The 16,804-nt window shown below is 31.9% G+C and overlaps 1 protein-coding gene across 1 annotated transcript; it reads right to left on the bottom strand.

Annotated features, from left to right (window-relative positions):
• Window positions 1–1,613: 1,613 nt before the first annotated feature.
• LOC148193777 (nucleobase-ascorbate transporter 3-like) lies at window positions 1,614–12,035 on the bottom strand. The gene is given in 15 exon segments (XM_088098626.1): window positions 1,614–2,120; window positions 2,665–2,825; window positions 2,921–2,998; window positions 3,088–3,179; window positions 3,687–3,745; window positions 3,854–3,940; window positions 4,154–4,250; window positions 4,346–4,400; window positions 4,403–4,529; window positions 4,607–4,666; window positions 4,770–4,845; window positions 4,967–5,067; window positions 11,014–11,190; window positions 11,282–11,379; window positions 11,769–12,035. Coding segments are annotated over 15 exon segments (1,638 nt in total). The 5' UTR covers window positions 11,920–12,035; the 3' UTR covers window positions 1,614–1,901.
• Between the last annotated feature and the right edge of the window lie 4,769 nt (window positions 12,036–16,804).

Below are 16,804 nucleotides of genomic sequence, written 5' to 3'. Positions count from 1 at the left end.
TTCTCTAAAAATTTATTTTTTATGATTATTTTATTTTTGTAATAAGTGTATGAATATAAATATGTCACCTTTTTTTTCTCTACCATTGTTTTTTTATATAAATTTTAATTTATTAACTTTGTCTATAGAATGATAACAATTGCTTGTACTTCAAAATAAGATAAGTTATATATATATATATATATATATATATATATATATATATATATATATATTATATATATAAATATTCGTGAAATACTTACTGGGTATTTAAAAATAAGTGGCCAAAGTTTATTTGAGAAGTTACAGTGAGAAATATCTTTATAAGATTTTCCAAATAATTTTATTTTCTTAGGGTAGCATTACGTCATGCTTTTGCCTAATACATGATGCAACTATGAGAAATATATCTGTTGATAAACAGCGACAAAATTGACATGAAAAATGCAATCACACCACTCAATTTGTTGATTTTTCTTTCATCCTATTGTAGGGTGATAAACTAATTATCGAGGACTGAATTTAAATTAATAGCAATTATCTTAGTTAGGTCATTTTCTTGGAGTAAGACTTAGTCAATTTGGACCATCAATCGGATTTAAAACTTAAACATTTAAATAAAACATATAGAACATGTGTTTTAATAATTCTATCTTTATATTTTTAATTTAAAATTATAATATATATTATCACATTAATTAAAATGAATTGGGTGTTTCTTATGGGTTTCAAAATATAAGCGTTTCTTACGAGCAAGCAGAGAAAAAATGTTTTGCTATAATCTAATTGTTAGTGGAGATATTTTATCCTCTAAACATAATAGTATGAAGAGAAACATATTTTATAATGAATATAAAGTCCAAAATTGTTTTCAAGTTTTGAATAAAATAAGGAAAATAGACACCAAACCATCAGTGTAAGATAAAAATAAAAAGTGTTTTCTGATGAGGAAATTGAAAATCGAAGGCTTAAAATTCTAGGAAAGTCAATTTTCTTCAAAATTTTATTCCCTATGTGTGTCAAACGAAGAGATGAGACAATGCATGAGCTCACAATTCAATGGTCATGTATATAAACAGATAAAAGACTTGGACTTAAGAAAAACTACAATAATAATACTGTGAGTGACACAATTGAATACTCTATTCCAAATATTTGATTGGAGCCTCGGCATCATCCAACTTGGTGATGAACAAAATCTACCATCTCAAACTGAACTTTTGCACTAAAGAAACTACTGTATAAAGAATTGGAATAATTTGCACTCTCCTGCAGTAAAAAAATTGCTCATATTACATTTTTCTCACCTGCTACTGAAATACACATTCTTTTCACTTCAAAGATGAATATCTTAGAATTAAATCTATTGTAGTGTAAGTCAAACTATTAGAGATTTTTCCTCACAACAGTTCTCAACAGTGATTGCAGTAAGTTTTCTGTATCAGCTATCAACTTTGAAAACTCAGAACAAAACACCTATATGAAACCTTAAAAGCAACAATAGAAGTATTTAGCACTTCATCATACCTCATGAAATACTGAAACCAATAAGAAAATGTTTCAAAAATAGCTATTGATTATTCTAGGACTTTAGGAAAGAGCATAGTATCATAGGGGAAACACATCAACAATTATTCAGTACTGTTAAGTTCATTTGCATTATAAAGGACTATACTGCATCTCATTTATCTCCTAAAAAAATCAAGAGTAATTTGAATAAGAGGAGAAAAGTAATTTCAGCGTCTTTCTGGAGTAGTTTATCCAAAGAATTACTATTCCAATCCATTTATACAAGGTAAAATTTGGCTTCTGACCACTTGAGGAAAAATTAGTTTAACCATATTTTACAAGGTCGTTGTACATGAAATTTTGAGAATTAAGCTCACAGAAGGGGTTAAGTAGAAGCATATATGAGTACTTTAGAGAAATCTGGTGGGCATATACTCATTTATCCTGAGAGGTAGACGGTAGAACTCATCATTTCTAACATCTCCCTTCCTATTCTGAAAAGGACCCCACCATGGAAGTCCTCTGTCCACAGCTTTAGATTTGCCTTCAAGTGTGTTGTCAATAAGGGTCCCAATAATTATAGCCACAGTTGGGGAAGAAGAGAATATGGTGTTCAAAATGTCATTAAACTGTTGTAACATAATACAAGGTATGATCAATAATCAGATGAATGCATTTCCAAAAGGTAGGACATCAAGCAAATAAACAGTTGAACAACAATCTAACTTTAGAAGGAAAACCACTTAAATATAAAACAAGTCTGATGGAAATTCCATGTCCTTGAGTACATATCAGTTGGACATTTTAGTCCTTGAGATTTTAAAAAACACTTAAAGTTGAAAAAGGTTAATGTTAATCTCCTTTTTCACTTTATTTTTCAGTCCTTTTTGCATGGAAAAACGACTGAGTGAATGATATTGAGTAGCCATATTCGTGTTAAACATTGGAGACAGGAAAATTGCACCTAGATACTGCATAATTCATAGACTTTACTGATCTAACAAAATAGTGTTGTCGGAAGAAATTATTTCCTAAAACATAGCATCTAATTGTTCCACTTCCTTAATCTAAACATGTTACACATACTTATAACCTTAACTATGGATTAAGGAAAGCTGATATGCATAATGATCACATTGAATGTAGAAATGAGATATTTTAAGAGTCACTTACCCATCCACCATCTGTTTTAACTGGACCATGACCATCTGGTGCAGTGTTAGTGACAAAATATTGTTGAACTGATATTGCTAGAAACAAGGTTATGCCCAGAACATAGATATTTCTTATGGAGTTGGTATTTGCAAACTGTATAAAAGAAATTCCAACAGAAGCTGCAAAAAGAAGAAAAAAACAACAATAAAATGAAAGGCCTGCATCTACTAGTAAAAATTATTGTAATTTATGTAAGGGTAGCAGCAGCACCTACCCACAATACCAAACAAAACACAGTATATAGCAGCAAATATCGGTAGGGGAATCGAAGCAAAAAAAGCTCCAAATTTCCCTGAAAAGGAAAGTAAAAGGATTAGACCAGAAATGTAAAACTGAAAGAAAAGTCTAGTAGCCACATGAGTTTCAGGTGGAATACAGTACCAAAAATAGAAAAGAAGATCATGAAACCACATGATATCTGCACAACTCTGCGACTCCCTATATGTGTTAGACCAAGTAGGCCCACATTTTCACTGCAATTGCCAAAGGGATTTGTTAGACTATTACTCATACAATTCTTGATCTCAAATTTCTACTAATATTCATCTATTGTACTTTGTTTTTCTTATTTTTTATAATATTAGAGGTATTCTGCAAATGATTGGTGTTGACTGGGGTGTAACCTAGTTAGGGTTGCAGTCAACACACTGATGCTTTTGCATACATAATTTGATTGAAAAAATAACCTTGAAGTAATTTAACTACCAACAGGTTAAGCAGCTTAGTTTTCTAGTGAAATCATTGATGAAGGATTTAAAATTGGTTCAACCGATACCTCAAGTTCTAAATAATTAAAATTTTATAAAGCTGAGCTGCAATCCATCTAATTTTCATGAATGGATATAATATAATAGCTATTACCCATAGAACCAATAAGGGAAAAATGAAATAAAAAAAGACTTCACAAGAAAGGAACCAAAACTTTAAGATAAACATTGTCATTGTGGGCATGTGGAGTTCTTAAGAAACTGCTTTCTTACACAGATACAGTAGTACCAACAACGGAACCAAATATGCCTTCAATCAGCATGCCAATGCCCTGCCATTTGGAAGAGTGAGAAACAATATAAAAGATTTTGCATGCTTATCAAGATTTTGCAGCAATATAAAAGCACAACTAAATTAATTGTTCAGAAGTAAGAATCACCTGAAACCCAATGCTTCGGCTAAGCACATGTGCAGGAGGTGGTGTTGCACCAGAAAGCCTGGCTGCAGCAAAGAAAGCACCAGTTGACTGCATTCAAAATTTCATCAAGGAAAAAACTCCACATTAGATTATCAATTTGAAAAAGACAATGGGTAGAAAATAATGGCATATATACAAAAAACAAAAATAATAATAATTTTCCAGAGCGCAAAGCTGTCAAATGCTTAAAAAATGAGAGTTAACATGCAAATTATTAGAGCTACGTGTAGAATTCAAAATATTAAGGAATAGTTGATAGACCTCAGCAGAAGAGACAAGTGCAGCCCCCATCATCCCAAAGACATGACTGGCTCTGAATATGGGGGTACCCCACTGGAATGGATATGGAACTTTAATCCTGGAATAAGAAAGCAATTTAACTGTTATTATAAAGTTCCAGAAACAGCAATCAAACTCATATAAACTGTTGAACTGATTATTTTGTGAACATACCATGGAGCAGAAGACATAAGGTATGAGCGATCTGTGCGACAACTCACTTGGGTCGTGTTTTAGCAGTATTATACGCACCTGCGACAGTAAGGATAGCAGCAAATGCCCAGATGACAGCAATGCAGAGAAGTAAAGCAAACCTCTCAAGTACATGATGTGCAGCATGATGAAGACGCTTCAAATACTGCCAGAAAAAAAAAAGTGAATATTATTTTCGGAGAAAAAACTCAATTAAGAAATTGTTTCAGATAAGATATAAACCTGTTGTGTTATTACAAGTAGAATGAGCATAGGTAAGCCAATCTGCACACAATTTGCAAGCTGCACAAAAGAGGAAAGATGAGTTCACAAATTCTTCGTATTTATGTCATCTACAATAATAAATAACCCATTTATTCAGGGAAGAGAAATTAGGAATATTTACCAATGGAAAGCCCCTGGAGAACAGACCAAGACCCACCACACATACCACAGGTACAATGCTTATGGGACTAAACAACCTGTTCAGAAAAGAAGACTCACCAACAGATTAATTATTTACAATTAAATCTAACTAAAGATGTTACTTTAAACATTGACCATGAACTTAAAATAAAAAGGGAAAACAAGTCAAGAGTTTACCTTGTCAAATTTCCCCATGTCTTACTAAACCCAAGGAAGATATTGACAAAAGAAGAAACAATGAGCGACCCTTGAATTGTTCTGATAGTGTAGACGAACCTCTACAAGTCCCAGTGTAATAATTCATTAGCAGTTTGATTCACCATTTTCACGATAGAGAAAACAATTCAGTCAACAAATAACAAGACAAAGTATACTGTTAGCCACATGGCCAACCTAAGATGACTACAAAGAAGCTCAACAACTTGCAAGATCTAGTGAGATCAACTATGGTAATGTTCCATTATGCCTCTAGATAATATATTGTTATAACTGTCAGCAATGCACATTTCATAAATATGCATTACTGTTAAGTGTTCAGGTAGGGAATGATTGGCACTTGTACACGTGTATAAAAAACCATTTTATGGAATGAAGGGAAAGATTTAGCCATCATAAACCTAACAATTGGCCTAACCTGCCATGGCAAACCACAATACCCACAAGTCCGCCACTGATCACCTAGAAGATGTTGCTCCGTCTCCCACGTAAACAATCTACTCTCACCAATAACCACCAGGAACTTGCCCTCAAGGTTGAGACTAGAGCTGTCAAATTTTTTCAAAGCCCTGAGGCCAACCCTGGCCTTTTCTATACTGAGACCCATTTTGTTTGACCCACATTTGAGGAGGCTTTTCCAAAGCTCCTAGCCCCCAAAGCCCCAGAAATTGGGTTGGGATTAAATTAGGGCCGGGTTAGCCTCCTAGCCCCCAAAACCCAAGTTTTCTATGTTGACCTGCGAAGAGCTCTACAACAATGGCAACACACAGTGGAGTCTACGGCGGCAGCGCATGCAAGTACAGGCAGCAACACACAGTGGAGTCAACGGCAGCACTTGACAGCAATGCACGGTGGTATAGGCGGCAGCGATAGCAACGATCAAGTGGTTGAAAAGAAGAATTGTGAACAAGGTTAGCTTTTCTTTCAAATACTTCTCGTGCTTTCTGTTTCACCGTAATGTTCTGAGAACAGTCCAATCTTGATCAGGTTATTGTTGGTTTCTCATATCATTAATGCGTTTTCATGCTGATTTTGGGTGTAGTGAATGTCTGGTTCATGTATCATAAAAGTCAAATTCGCCCACCCTCTCATTTCAGAGCTTCCTTATTTGTTTTTCTTTCACCAATTTTTTAATGCATTTGGTTCAAATCCACATTCTGTTGCATTTCTTGTTGTGGCAACCTGGTCTCCCAGACAAGACAATACCCACGAACCATCACATACTGTGACGCCTTTCACCTTCTTGGTACTTCACATGTTGCACACCCATATGTTACTTTTTATTTTTATTTATCTACTTCTTTCAAAGTTTGAGTCTTTTTGTATTTTGGCTTCAGTTTTTCTTCTCTTGTCTCAGGTATTCTCCTCTACTTTCAAAGGGTTGTTTCTGAATTTGGTTTTGCTTTAGTGTAAGAGCTGCTGGGATTTGAACTTGTATTCATACTTCTTACTTGGAATGAGATAATTGTAGTGTAGATGTCTCAGTCTATACTAGTCCATTATCAGTCAATTTCAGCTGAATATATCTGCACACATGTGTATTGATCGCCTTTTTATGTCAAGCATAGTTGTATGAATCTCTTAGGTGCTAATAGACATTAATCCTTTATTTTAATGCAATTTATCAATGAAAAGTAGAGATTCTTCTCTCAATTTTATGCATGGTTTTGTTGTTATCAGGGAGAGAAAAGTACACTGCCTAGTTCATGAGAGATATTTGAGAGTTCTAGTGCTTTTTCATTTTTGGGATGTATCTTTCATAGAGTTTCAAGCATGAAGTTGTTGTCATCCTGTGGTTTTGCTACTATTTGCTACATGTTGCTGGGCAGAATAACATCACTAGTAATGTTGAAGGTATGTGCTTTTTTTTTGTATTCTCTGATTGTTTTGCTTCTATTAGGAATGCACTGATGTTTTTTGACTAGTTGGATCATTCATGACATTATGTAAGAGTCTCTATAACTAAATTATTTAGTATAGAGTCTTATTCTTGTCTTCTCTATTCCTTTACATAAAAATTGGAATTTAAACACAGGGTAGCTGGACTTGTGCACTAATCATTCTTTAATCTCAAAGGACCCTTGCATGAGGGGGTGTGCAAGGGATGTACTATTAAAACCATTTATTTTCACCTAACAACTTAAGATTTTGAGATACTTGTTTCGTGATAACTTCTGTTTGATATATTGCTTGGATTTGTTTCTCTATTGAACATCACATTCACTCTAGCTCTCACTTTTCTCAACCGTGAGTATTTCCTCCACTGTTTTTATTTTCATGCAGAAATGTTGCTATGGCTCACTTATGCTATGTTAATGATTGAGCAGCACTTGAGAAGCCACAGGCTATCATCTTGAAAGAATCTCATGGAAATAAGCATAAAGACAAAGCTCTACAGGATATTGGATTACCACTTAAACTCCCAGGAAATGGTCCAAATAGAAACACAGAGACAGGTGATTTATTTTGTGTATGACCTGCATGTACACAAGCATACTTATGCTTCCCCTTTATAATTCACATCAATTCTTTCAGATTTTGAAAAGCCTTTCAATTTTTGTGCACCAGTGAGGCCAAAGGAAGTTGTTGAGTCCAGCCACAGGAGGAAAAGAGGAATGATTCTTCCATTTGAGCCACATTCTCTTACCTTTGATGGAATCACTTACTCAGTAGACATGCCACAAGTTGATTTCCATGAAAACTCCTTAGATAAGCACATTATCCTATCATAAGTCTGCTTCTATATGCTGATGTTTAGTTTTAATTTCTATATGGTGGCAGAATATTTTTGTGTGGTGGAGATGATACTATTGGGCATGTCCTGTGGCTTGGACCTTATATGGATAGGTAGCATCACAGTTTTTGGATGTAACAACTACAGTTGAGGTAAACAAGACAGTGAAAGAGTTTCTGAGAAGATACTTTATCTATAGAGATGATTTTGTTGGAGTTGCTGCAGGTGTAGTTGTTCGGTTTGCAGTGCTATTTGCTACCATGTTTGCTCTTTCTATAAAGGTTTTCAATTTTGAAAGGCGATAGAATAGAATATATGCCTTCAAGTGAATGCTAATAGTGTAAAATATATAAAGAAAGAGAAAAAATATATGATGTTAATGGTAGTTTTGAATTAGGTGATGACCCCTTTGAAAGCAATGAATTAAAGGTGGCTTATCACCCTTCTCAGTTTGGACTTCGGAGCTACTGTAAGTTGGCATTTAATCAACTGTTTGTCCAACCAGGTTCAATGTCTCTGATTCATCTAGAGAGAACATTGACCCATGGGTTTATATTTTTTTCATCTAGAGATAGGTATATTAACATTTCAGTTGTATTTAAATGAGTTTATATTTTTTTCATGCTAAAAAGAAAAGCACGTGGGCTGGCCCTGACCCAAAGGGGTTTGGGGTTATTTAACCCTGTGGGCTTTTTTAATAAAGGGTTGTTTTAGCCCTGTGGGCTTTTTTGGCCCCAACCCACATGGGCTAGGGTCAAATCTTATCAAATGGAGCTAACTTGACAACTCTGGTTGAGACCATTCGGGATCATCTCTCAAGTTTCACTACCACTATACCATCCAATACAACACTAACACCACCCCGTGCATCATGCTTATATTAAACTTGAGGTTCCACAGTTTGACAACCATGATGGTCAAAATCTTGCAAGTCATCAACTATCAAGGAACCTTGGAGGAGGTGCAGCTCATCATTGCCTCTTTCCATATGGAGGTTCCTGCTTTAAGCTGGTACTGATGGTGTACCAGAACAGGTTTATTACAGCATGGGTGGGACTTCCAGGCTCTATAAACTCAATTAGTCACGTCCTACTACAATGATCCCAAAGGCACTTTGTTTAAGCTTGTCCAAAATGAATCTTTAATCACTACCTTACCAAGTTTGAGTGCCTTTCCAATTGGTCTTGCACCAACATTCCTATTGACCTGCTTTGTATGTCGAGAGGTGCAAGCTCACCAATACCTCATTTCACTTTCTCGAGCCATAACTTTGCAAACTTCAAGAGACCAAGCTCAATGACTGTTGTCACAATTCCTTGGTGCCCATGCCAATACCCACCATCGCCTCCCCAATTGAAACCCCATCTTAGAAGATCACCCCGCCTAACATGAGGAGGGTCTTTGATATTACTGGGATGAGAAGTTTATAAAGGACACTTCCTACCTCTAATCAATTATACAAAGGATGACCCATTCATTCCCAATTCTATTCTCATATCCATCTCTCACAAACTGGAGTTTGAAGATGTGACAACTCACCCATTCCTCCTATCTCTGCCTTCATGCCCTTTTTAGAAAACCAGGTTCCGACACACTTGCATCCATGACTAATTTCACAATTCTTGTGTCATTGTCCAGATTGACAATGGCAGCACACATTATATTGTGCAATCTTGTGTTGCCAAACACCTTGGTCTTCCCACAGTTTCTACATCCTCTCTCTATGTTATGGTTGGGAGGTGTCCCATCTTCTGTTTTTCGCACATGGGCCACAAGGTGATATTTCGTGTTGATGTTCCTATTGGACCTGACAACATTACAGAGATGTTGGGCTCAACATACAAGTTGGGTCTTCCTCCTGAATATGTGACCTGAGTGGAGTGGGATGAAATTCATACACTATTACCTTGAGGACAAAGTCTTTCCCCCAATGGGGGAAATTGTTAGCCACTTGTGTGATCACCTATACTGCACCATCATGATCTAGAGAAAATATCCAAAGGCCGGATATCATCCCTTTATATATCTTAGTCCCATTCATTTATATATTTGTACAAACATGTGGATATATTGCCATTTGGTCGGTTATTGGACAAGTGGGATCACTGTCCACAATCCATCTTAAGTCAATAGTTTCATAGTCACATAGTCAAGCCGAGAGTCACTGAGACTCATCCAGTAAGTTATAGAAACATATTTGGTGCTAATTTCGGGAAAATGGTCTGTTATTGGGAAAAGATGTTTTGTTGTAAGTGATATTAGGGATTCCATAATTGGGTTCAATAAAAAGACAGAAAGATCAGTTTATCAGTATTCTGAATTTTCCTATAAATATGAGCGCAACTATAAAATGATCTTCCCAAATGTCTTGGGTATCCCATCTACAGGCTTCACCATGAATTCACCTATAAATATGAGCGCAACTAAGGCCAAAGTCACTTAACTTTGAACCAGAACAGTCACTTTTCAGACATGCTTCTAGATGATATATAGCTATAGCTGTCTGCAGTGCTTATTCCTGAATGTTTATTATTGTTAAATAGATTTTCTTTTTGTTACCAAAGTGATATATTCTTTTTGTTACCAAAGTGATATTTTCTTTTTGTTACCAAAGTGATATTTTCTTTTTGCTACCAAAGTGATATTTTCTTTTTGCTACCAAAGTGATATTTTCTTTTTGTTACCAAAGTGATATTTTCTTTTTGTTACCAAAGTGATATTTTCTTTTTGTTACCAAAGTGATATTTTCTTTTTGTTACCAAAGTGATATTTTCTTTTTGTTACCAAAGTGACGTGTACTGGTATATAAAGAAACCATTTTATGAAATGAAAAATAGATAGAATTATCGGTTTGAACTATCAGTAACCTAGCACATAGACCACCAAAACTGCAGTGCAAAAATGTTCAGTTAAGAGAAAAGCTACAAAATTCCAGAAAAAACATTTGAAGAAAGTCAAACATGATGCTTGAAACAAAGAGAAGACATTGGCAAACAAATAAAAAGAAGAAACAAATATTACTCACTACTTAGAAAAATCAATAAAGAGAAAGCTTTTCTTGGAAACCAAGGTGGAGGTGGTAACAATAAAAAACCATACATTCCAATATAAAGTTTTCGCTTTTGAATAAAGGTGGTAACAACTTAGCATTCATTTTCTTTCAAATAAAGGTAAGTTCCATATTCTTGAATATCCCAGAACATTTGAATTCAACATAAGTATATCATTAAAAGTTGGAAGTTAAAAGCTATTAGCAACATAATCATATGCAAACCTCATGCTCAGAAGGAAATGTTCTGTCTGTGTAATCATTTATTATGGACAACACTGGGAGTAGAAAAGCAAATGATCCACCCATAACAGTTGGAAGCCTTGATCCAAACCAAGTCTGAAGCAGTGTGTTCAACCCAGACATAAATAACAATGACTGAATAACACGGGCCTTGTCACCCTGTCCAAAAATAACAAGTTTCATATAGTTATAACATAAGTTATATAACAGAAACAAGAACTATAATCTTCATATTATAAATTTCACTTACATGGTTCCCACCCATTGCAGGAACCAGCGTGGTTGCAATCAGAACAGTTGTTCCAAGCATCACAATGTAGTGCTGAAAACCCAGTAGAAGTGCCTCCGCTGCCAATTTTTTTTATGCAATCAAAAAGGTAGAAACTTTAAGAGACGTGCACCAATATCATGATTGAATCCCAAAATTAAATTAACAGACTTTTCACCTAAAAGATTCTCAAAACTGACAAGAGGAATAAACAAAGAACCTTTTTTTCTTAAGAGAATAAAATCAGAGTGGAATAAAGGTAACAAAAAGCAGTCTGCAGACATACCAAGTTACATAGAATTGTTTTATTTATGATAGAGACACAAAACTGAGTAAAAAAAAAGGAAACTTTTGCAAGAAGAGATTCCTATTTCCTAACTTCTGTCGACACCAAGCATATTTTCTTTTCCATCTTGTAACACAAAAAATGAATCGAAAAGGGTGGGGAAAAAAAGTGAAAGATACTAACGCCAAGAAGGATTTGAGTGGATGCAATAGTGAAGTTGCAAGAGTTGTTCAGCTGGATTCCACACTGGACCTCTAGAAAGTGCAAGATTCGGCGGTGGACCAGCTGGAGGCGCCTGAACTGGTGGCGGTGCATGGTGGTGCTCCTCACCCATTTTTTTTTCAAAGAAAAGAGAGAGTCTTTGGAGAATATTTCGGTTTCAGTCTGTGGGTAATGAAAAGAAAAGCTGGGAAATGAAAGAGTAGCCTTTTTTTATGCTGAATGAAAGGGGTGTCTTTGAAACAAAGGAAAGAAAGTAAAATGTATTGAAGGTAGAGTCTTTTTCTGATTTCGAAAAAAGGAGTTATAAGCTTATTAGAATAATTAAGTAAAGAGTTGTTTTTTCCAGAAAAGTACAAGGAAATAGGGAGGAAGAAGTTAATAGGTTGCGTTTTATTGTTGTCGTGTTCTGATGAAAGTATTTTTCTCTTCTTCTTTTCTTCTTCGGTTTGAGATTATTAATGAAAGTATGGGTCGAATGAACACGTGGATTGCAGTGTTTTTTTACAGTCTTCGAGGATGTTCAAACCTCTTCACATTACACGCACTTTGCATTGAAACACTTCTCCAAAATTACCATTTGCCATTTTTGTCAACACACTTCAAATTTTCAATTCAAATACACAGCATCTTCTTTTTCTTCGTCTTCGGATACAATGTCATTATCTGTAGTAAATATGAAACTGTTACTAAACTCGTTCATCTGATGCTGCATAAACTGCTATGGTCCACATCTTTTTGCTCTTTTGACAATTTCACAAACCAGTCAACAACAAAAACAGATAAACATAAAAAAAAATGTGGTGAGTGATAAAAACTACTGTTACACTTTCAAGTATGCAGGTTTTAGTTGTTTGTAACAGTTGTGTGATTAATCTTTCGCTCTATTATTGAATCTATTCAATTATTAATTGAAATTATTTCACATCCTTCATTCATTAACTAGGATAGATGAAAAGATTATTACTGTTGAAGATTTTAAAATGAGTACTACATAAACATTTAATGTTATTAGAAGTTACAACATTAAAAAAACCAAAACAAAACAAAACAGACTAGGTCATGAACATTAATATTGTACCTGTTGGCAATAATGAATTGTTTTCAGAAGTGTGTAACTAAAGAGGTTTTTATTTTAATAATATATTAGTTATTTCATTTAGAAAATATATTATATTATTTATCATTCATGATGTTATCAAGTATAATATGTGTTTATTAAATGTATGACTTTCTATTTATTAAATGATTGTTAAAATAAAAAGATGTTACATAAAAATATTAAGTTTAGTAATATTATTAAATATACTTTTCTAATTGGGCAATAAATTTATGACTGTTCATACTTAAATATATATTGAAATATTAATTATTTATTAAAATGTATATTTTAAAATATTATGTAATTTAATCCATATATTGAATATCAATAAAAACTGTTATTTTTATTTGAAATACTATATAAAAACATTTAAAATAGTATATATATTAATTATTCATGTACAGTTACAGAGTTTAACAAAATAAATAAATGAACTAAACTGCTCACTGCAGACTATAATTGAGTGTCATCTTTTATTCTCCTGCTTTGTCTAAAGAATAAAATGGACACTATAGAGAACAATACTGTTATATGTATATAACATATTTTAATATAAAAACAAATTTACCTCATTTACTTGGAAATCAAAGTAGAAATATAGTGTGGCAATGCATTATGAAAAAAATCGTTTAATATTTTTATTAAATAATATCATCTAAAATATATGGATTGAATAAAATACCATATCATATCATATATATTATGATAATTATAAAATATTAAACAAAATTGATATTTTTAATATTTCATTAGCATGCATCAAAATAAACAGAATATATTTTTTGTGCTGCTTAAAATACATTTCTAAAACATCATAATATGGGTTATTTGATTATCCATTTATTAAAATTGACATCAAATTATATATATTTTTATTCCAATTAGTATTTTATATAAAGTTATTGTGTTATAGTTAATATAATTTATAATAGTGTACATTGATCTTTTTTAGTGAAATTTTATACACAAAGGCAAATGTTTATAACATTATAATTCCTAATTGATTGAAAAAAACATTTAAAAAAAGTACTCACACAATTAACAAAATATAATATTATTAAATGTTTTCAAAATATTATACTAATTTATTTGTCATCATCAAAAAAGTTATACGGTTAAATATGTTTTTAGTCCCTAAACTATTGGTTGTTTCTGGTTTTCGTCCCTGTTTCAAAGTAAGGTATAATTTGGTCCTCATTTTTTCGAAACGTTCCTTTTAGTTCTCGAAAACTAAACACTTATTAAAAATTTGGTCCTCATTTAGCAATAAATGAGGACTAAAACCAAAATTCCGAGGACTAAAACGAACGTTTCGAAAAGAATGAGGACCAAATTGTATCTTACTTTGAAAGAGGGACGAAAACCAATAACGACCAATAGTTTAGGGACTAAAAACATATTTAACACTAAGTTATATAAAATATGTCATCCTGATATTTTTTTTCTTTTTAACTTATATATTATTGTTGCATTGTAAATTGTTTCTGTAATTCAGTGATGGTGAAAGGTGAAAATAATATTCACTTGTAGGTCAAAATATAATACAACTGTTTACTTTATTAAAATACTAGATGTTTTAAAGTACTTCTATAAATAATTAGAATCTTCATAATTAATCATAAGTCATCATAGTTAATTACTTTTTAATCAAATAAAATTAATAATTAATTTAAAAATAAGACTAAATAAAAGTAGTACTAAAAAAATTATTCATCCAAATTATATTTCTACTTTAATTTCCATTTTTATTCATCTCCATTTTTGTAAGCCATGAAACCTTTGAGTCAATTAAAGACTACCTACACAAGTAATAATTCATATATACTCTGATATTCAACTTTCAATGATTAATGTTACCCCTCTAAAGCAACCTCACCCAAGTAAAAATGATTATAATATTTATGTAAATATCTCATTTTTATTTTTACAATATACTCTTAAACCAAAACTTTTATTTCTGGTAAGTATTCCTAGAAAAGTTTTTCATACTATAATTTCTTCCTAAATTTTAATTTACCAAAATTATTAATATTATATCCAAAATATTTTTTATTTTTCAATAAATAATTTGATTTCAATATATTTTGATTATCAATTGATTAGACTATTTAATCATTTCTAATTATGCATTAGTTTTCAAAGTAAGAATAAGTGCAGTTGATGCTAATATGAGTTTTGTCCTATTAATCCACTAATTGGACTCTTAATCAAGACTACAATTAATATATAACCAACTAAATTACACCACTAATTAATACAATACAAATAATTAAAAGCACTTTTTTCAAAAGATTTGATCTCAAAAGTTGTTCACATCTAAATAAAAAAAGCAGCTATCAAGTAAAGCATCATATGATGTAAGAATTCACAAAACATCATTTCTGCAACTTTAATCATTCTCATATCTTATCTCTTTTTCTTTTGTGAAATATTTTCTCTTATAATCTTCTCACACATGTACAATCTGAGATCTTGAATTTCTCGATAATGAAGTACTTTGTCCATATTCATGATTAAGTGTCGCTTCAAAATAATCTAAATTATATAATTAGATTCACTTGTTTAAAAATATAATAACTTGGATTTTATTTGAATACAGTGATAAGAAAGCTGATAAATTATAAATAATAGTTAGAATTTCGCACTTTAATCTTTAAACATTAAGATAAGGTGTAACAATTGGTCACATATCCTCTCAACAGTTAAGGTTTATTTTTTATTATCCCAGAAATGCTTCTCAAATATTGAAATAATTAGAAGATACACAACTCCTTTTGCATGTTAATCATATGTAATGTTATTAAAATTTTCATTCTTTCTTTTATATATATTGTGATTCCTTTTCTTTAATATCTATTTAATTTAATATTTTAAAATTTTGTAGGCAATATAATCATTAAAATAAATAAATATTTTTCTTGTATTTTATGTTTATTAAGTAGTATTTTTTTTATTTTTATCAAGTAATATCTTCCTTTTATTTTGTAGTGATGAATGGACAATGCATTTTCTTTACAAAAGTATTTTATTCATTATAACTTATTTGATTTGTGTTTGACTGTCTAATGTTTTAAAACGTGTAATACATCCTCTATCCTTGGGAGAAAATTCCTCCCTTTCGAAATCAAATTTTTTTATATTTGACAAAATTTTGACCCATTAATTTTCAAACCGTGTAAAATAATGGGTCAAAATTTTGTCAAATATAAAAAAATTTGATTTCGAAAGGGAGGAATTTTCTCCCAAGGATAGAGGATGTATTACACGTTTTAAAACATTAGACAGTCAAACACAAATCAAATAAGTTATAATGAATAAAATACTTTTGTAAAGAAAATGCATTGTCCATTCATCACTACAAAATAAAGGAAGATATTACTTGATAAAAATAAAAGGAAGATACTACTTAATAAACATAAAATACAAGAAAAATATTTATTTATTTTAATGATTATATTGCCTACAAAATTTTAAAATATTAAATTAAATAGATATTAAAGAAAAGGAATCACAATATATATAAAAGAAAGAATGAAAATTTTAATAACATTACATATGATTAACATGCAAAAGGAGTTGTGTATCTTCTAATTATTTCAATATTTGAGAAGCATTTCTGGGATAATAAAAAATAAACCTTAACTGTTGAGAGGATATGTGACCAATTGTTACACCTTATCTTAATGTTTAAAGATTAAAGTGCGAAATTCTAACTATTATTTATAATTTATCAGCTTTCTTATCACTGTATTCAAATAAAATCCAAGTTATTATATTTTTAAACAAGTGAATCTAATTATATAATTTAGATTATTTTGAAGCGACACTTAATCATGAATATGGACAAAGTACTTCATTATCGAGAAATTCAAGATCTCAGATTGTACATGTGTGAGAA

The sequence above is a fragment of the Vigna umbellata genome, chromosome 9 (genome assembly GCF_029865625.1).
Source record: "Vigna umbellata cultivar VRB3 chromosome 9, Vumbellata_1.0, whole genome shotgun sequence".
Taxonomy (NCBI): domain Eukaryota; kingdom Viridiplantae; phylum Streptophyta; class Magnoliopsida; order Fabales; family Fabaceae; genus Vigna; species Vigna umbellata.
Note: the sequence above shows the minus strand (reverse complement) of the source record. Positions and strands in the feature narration are given on the sequence as shown.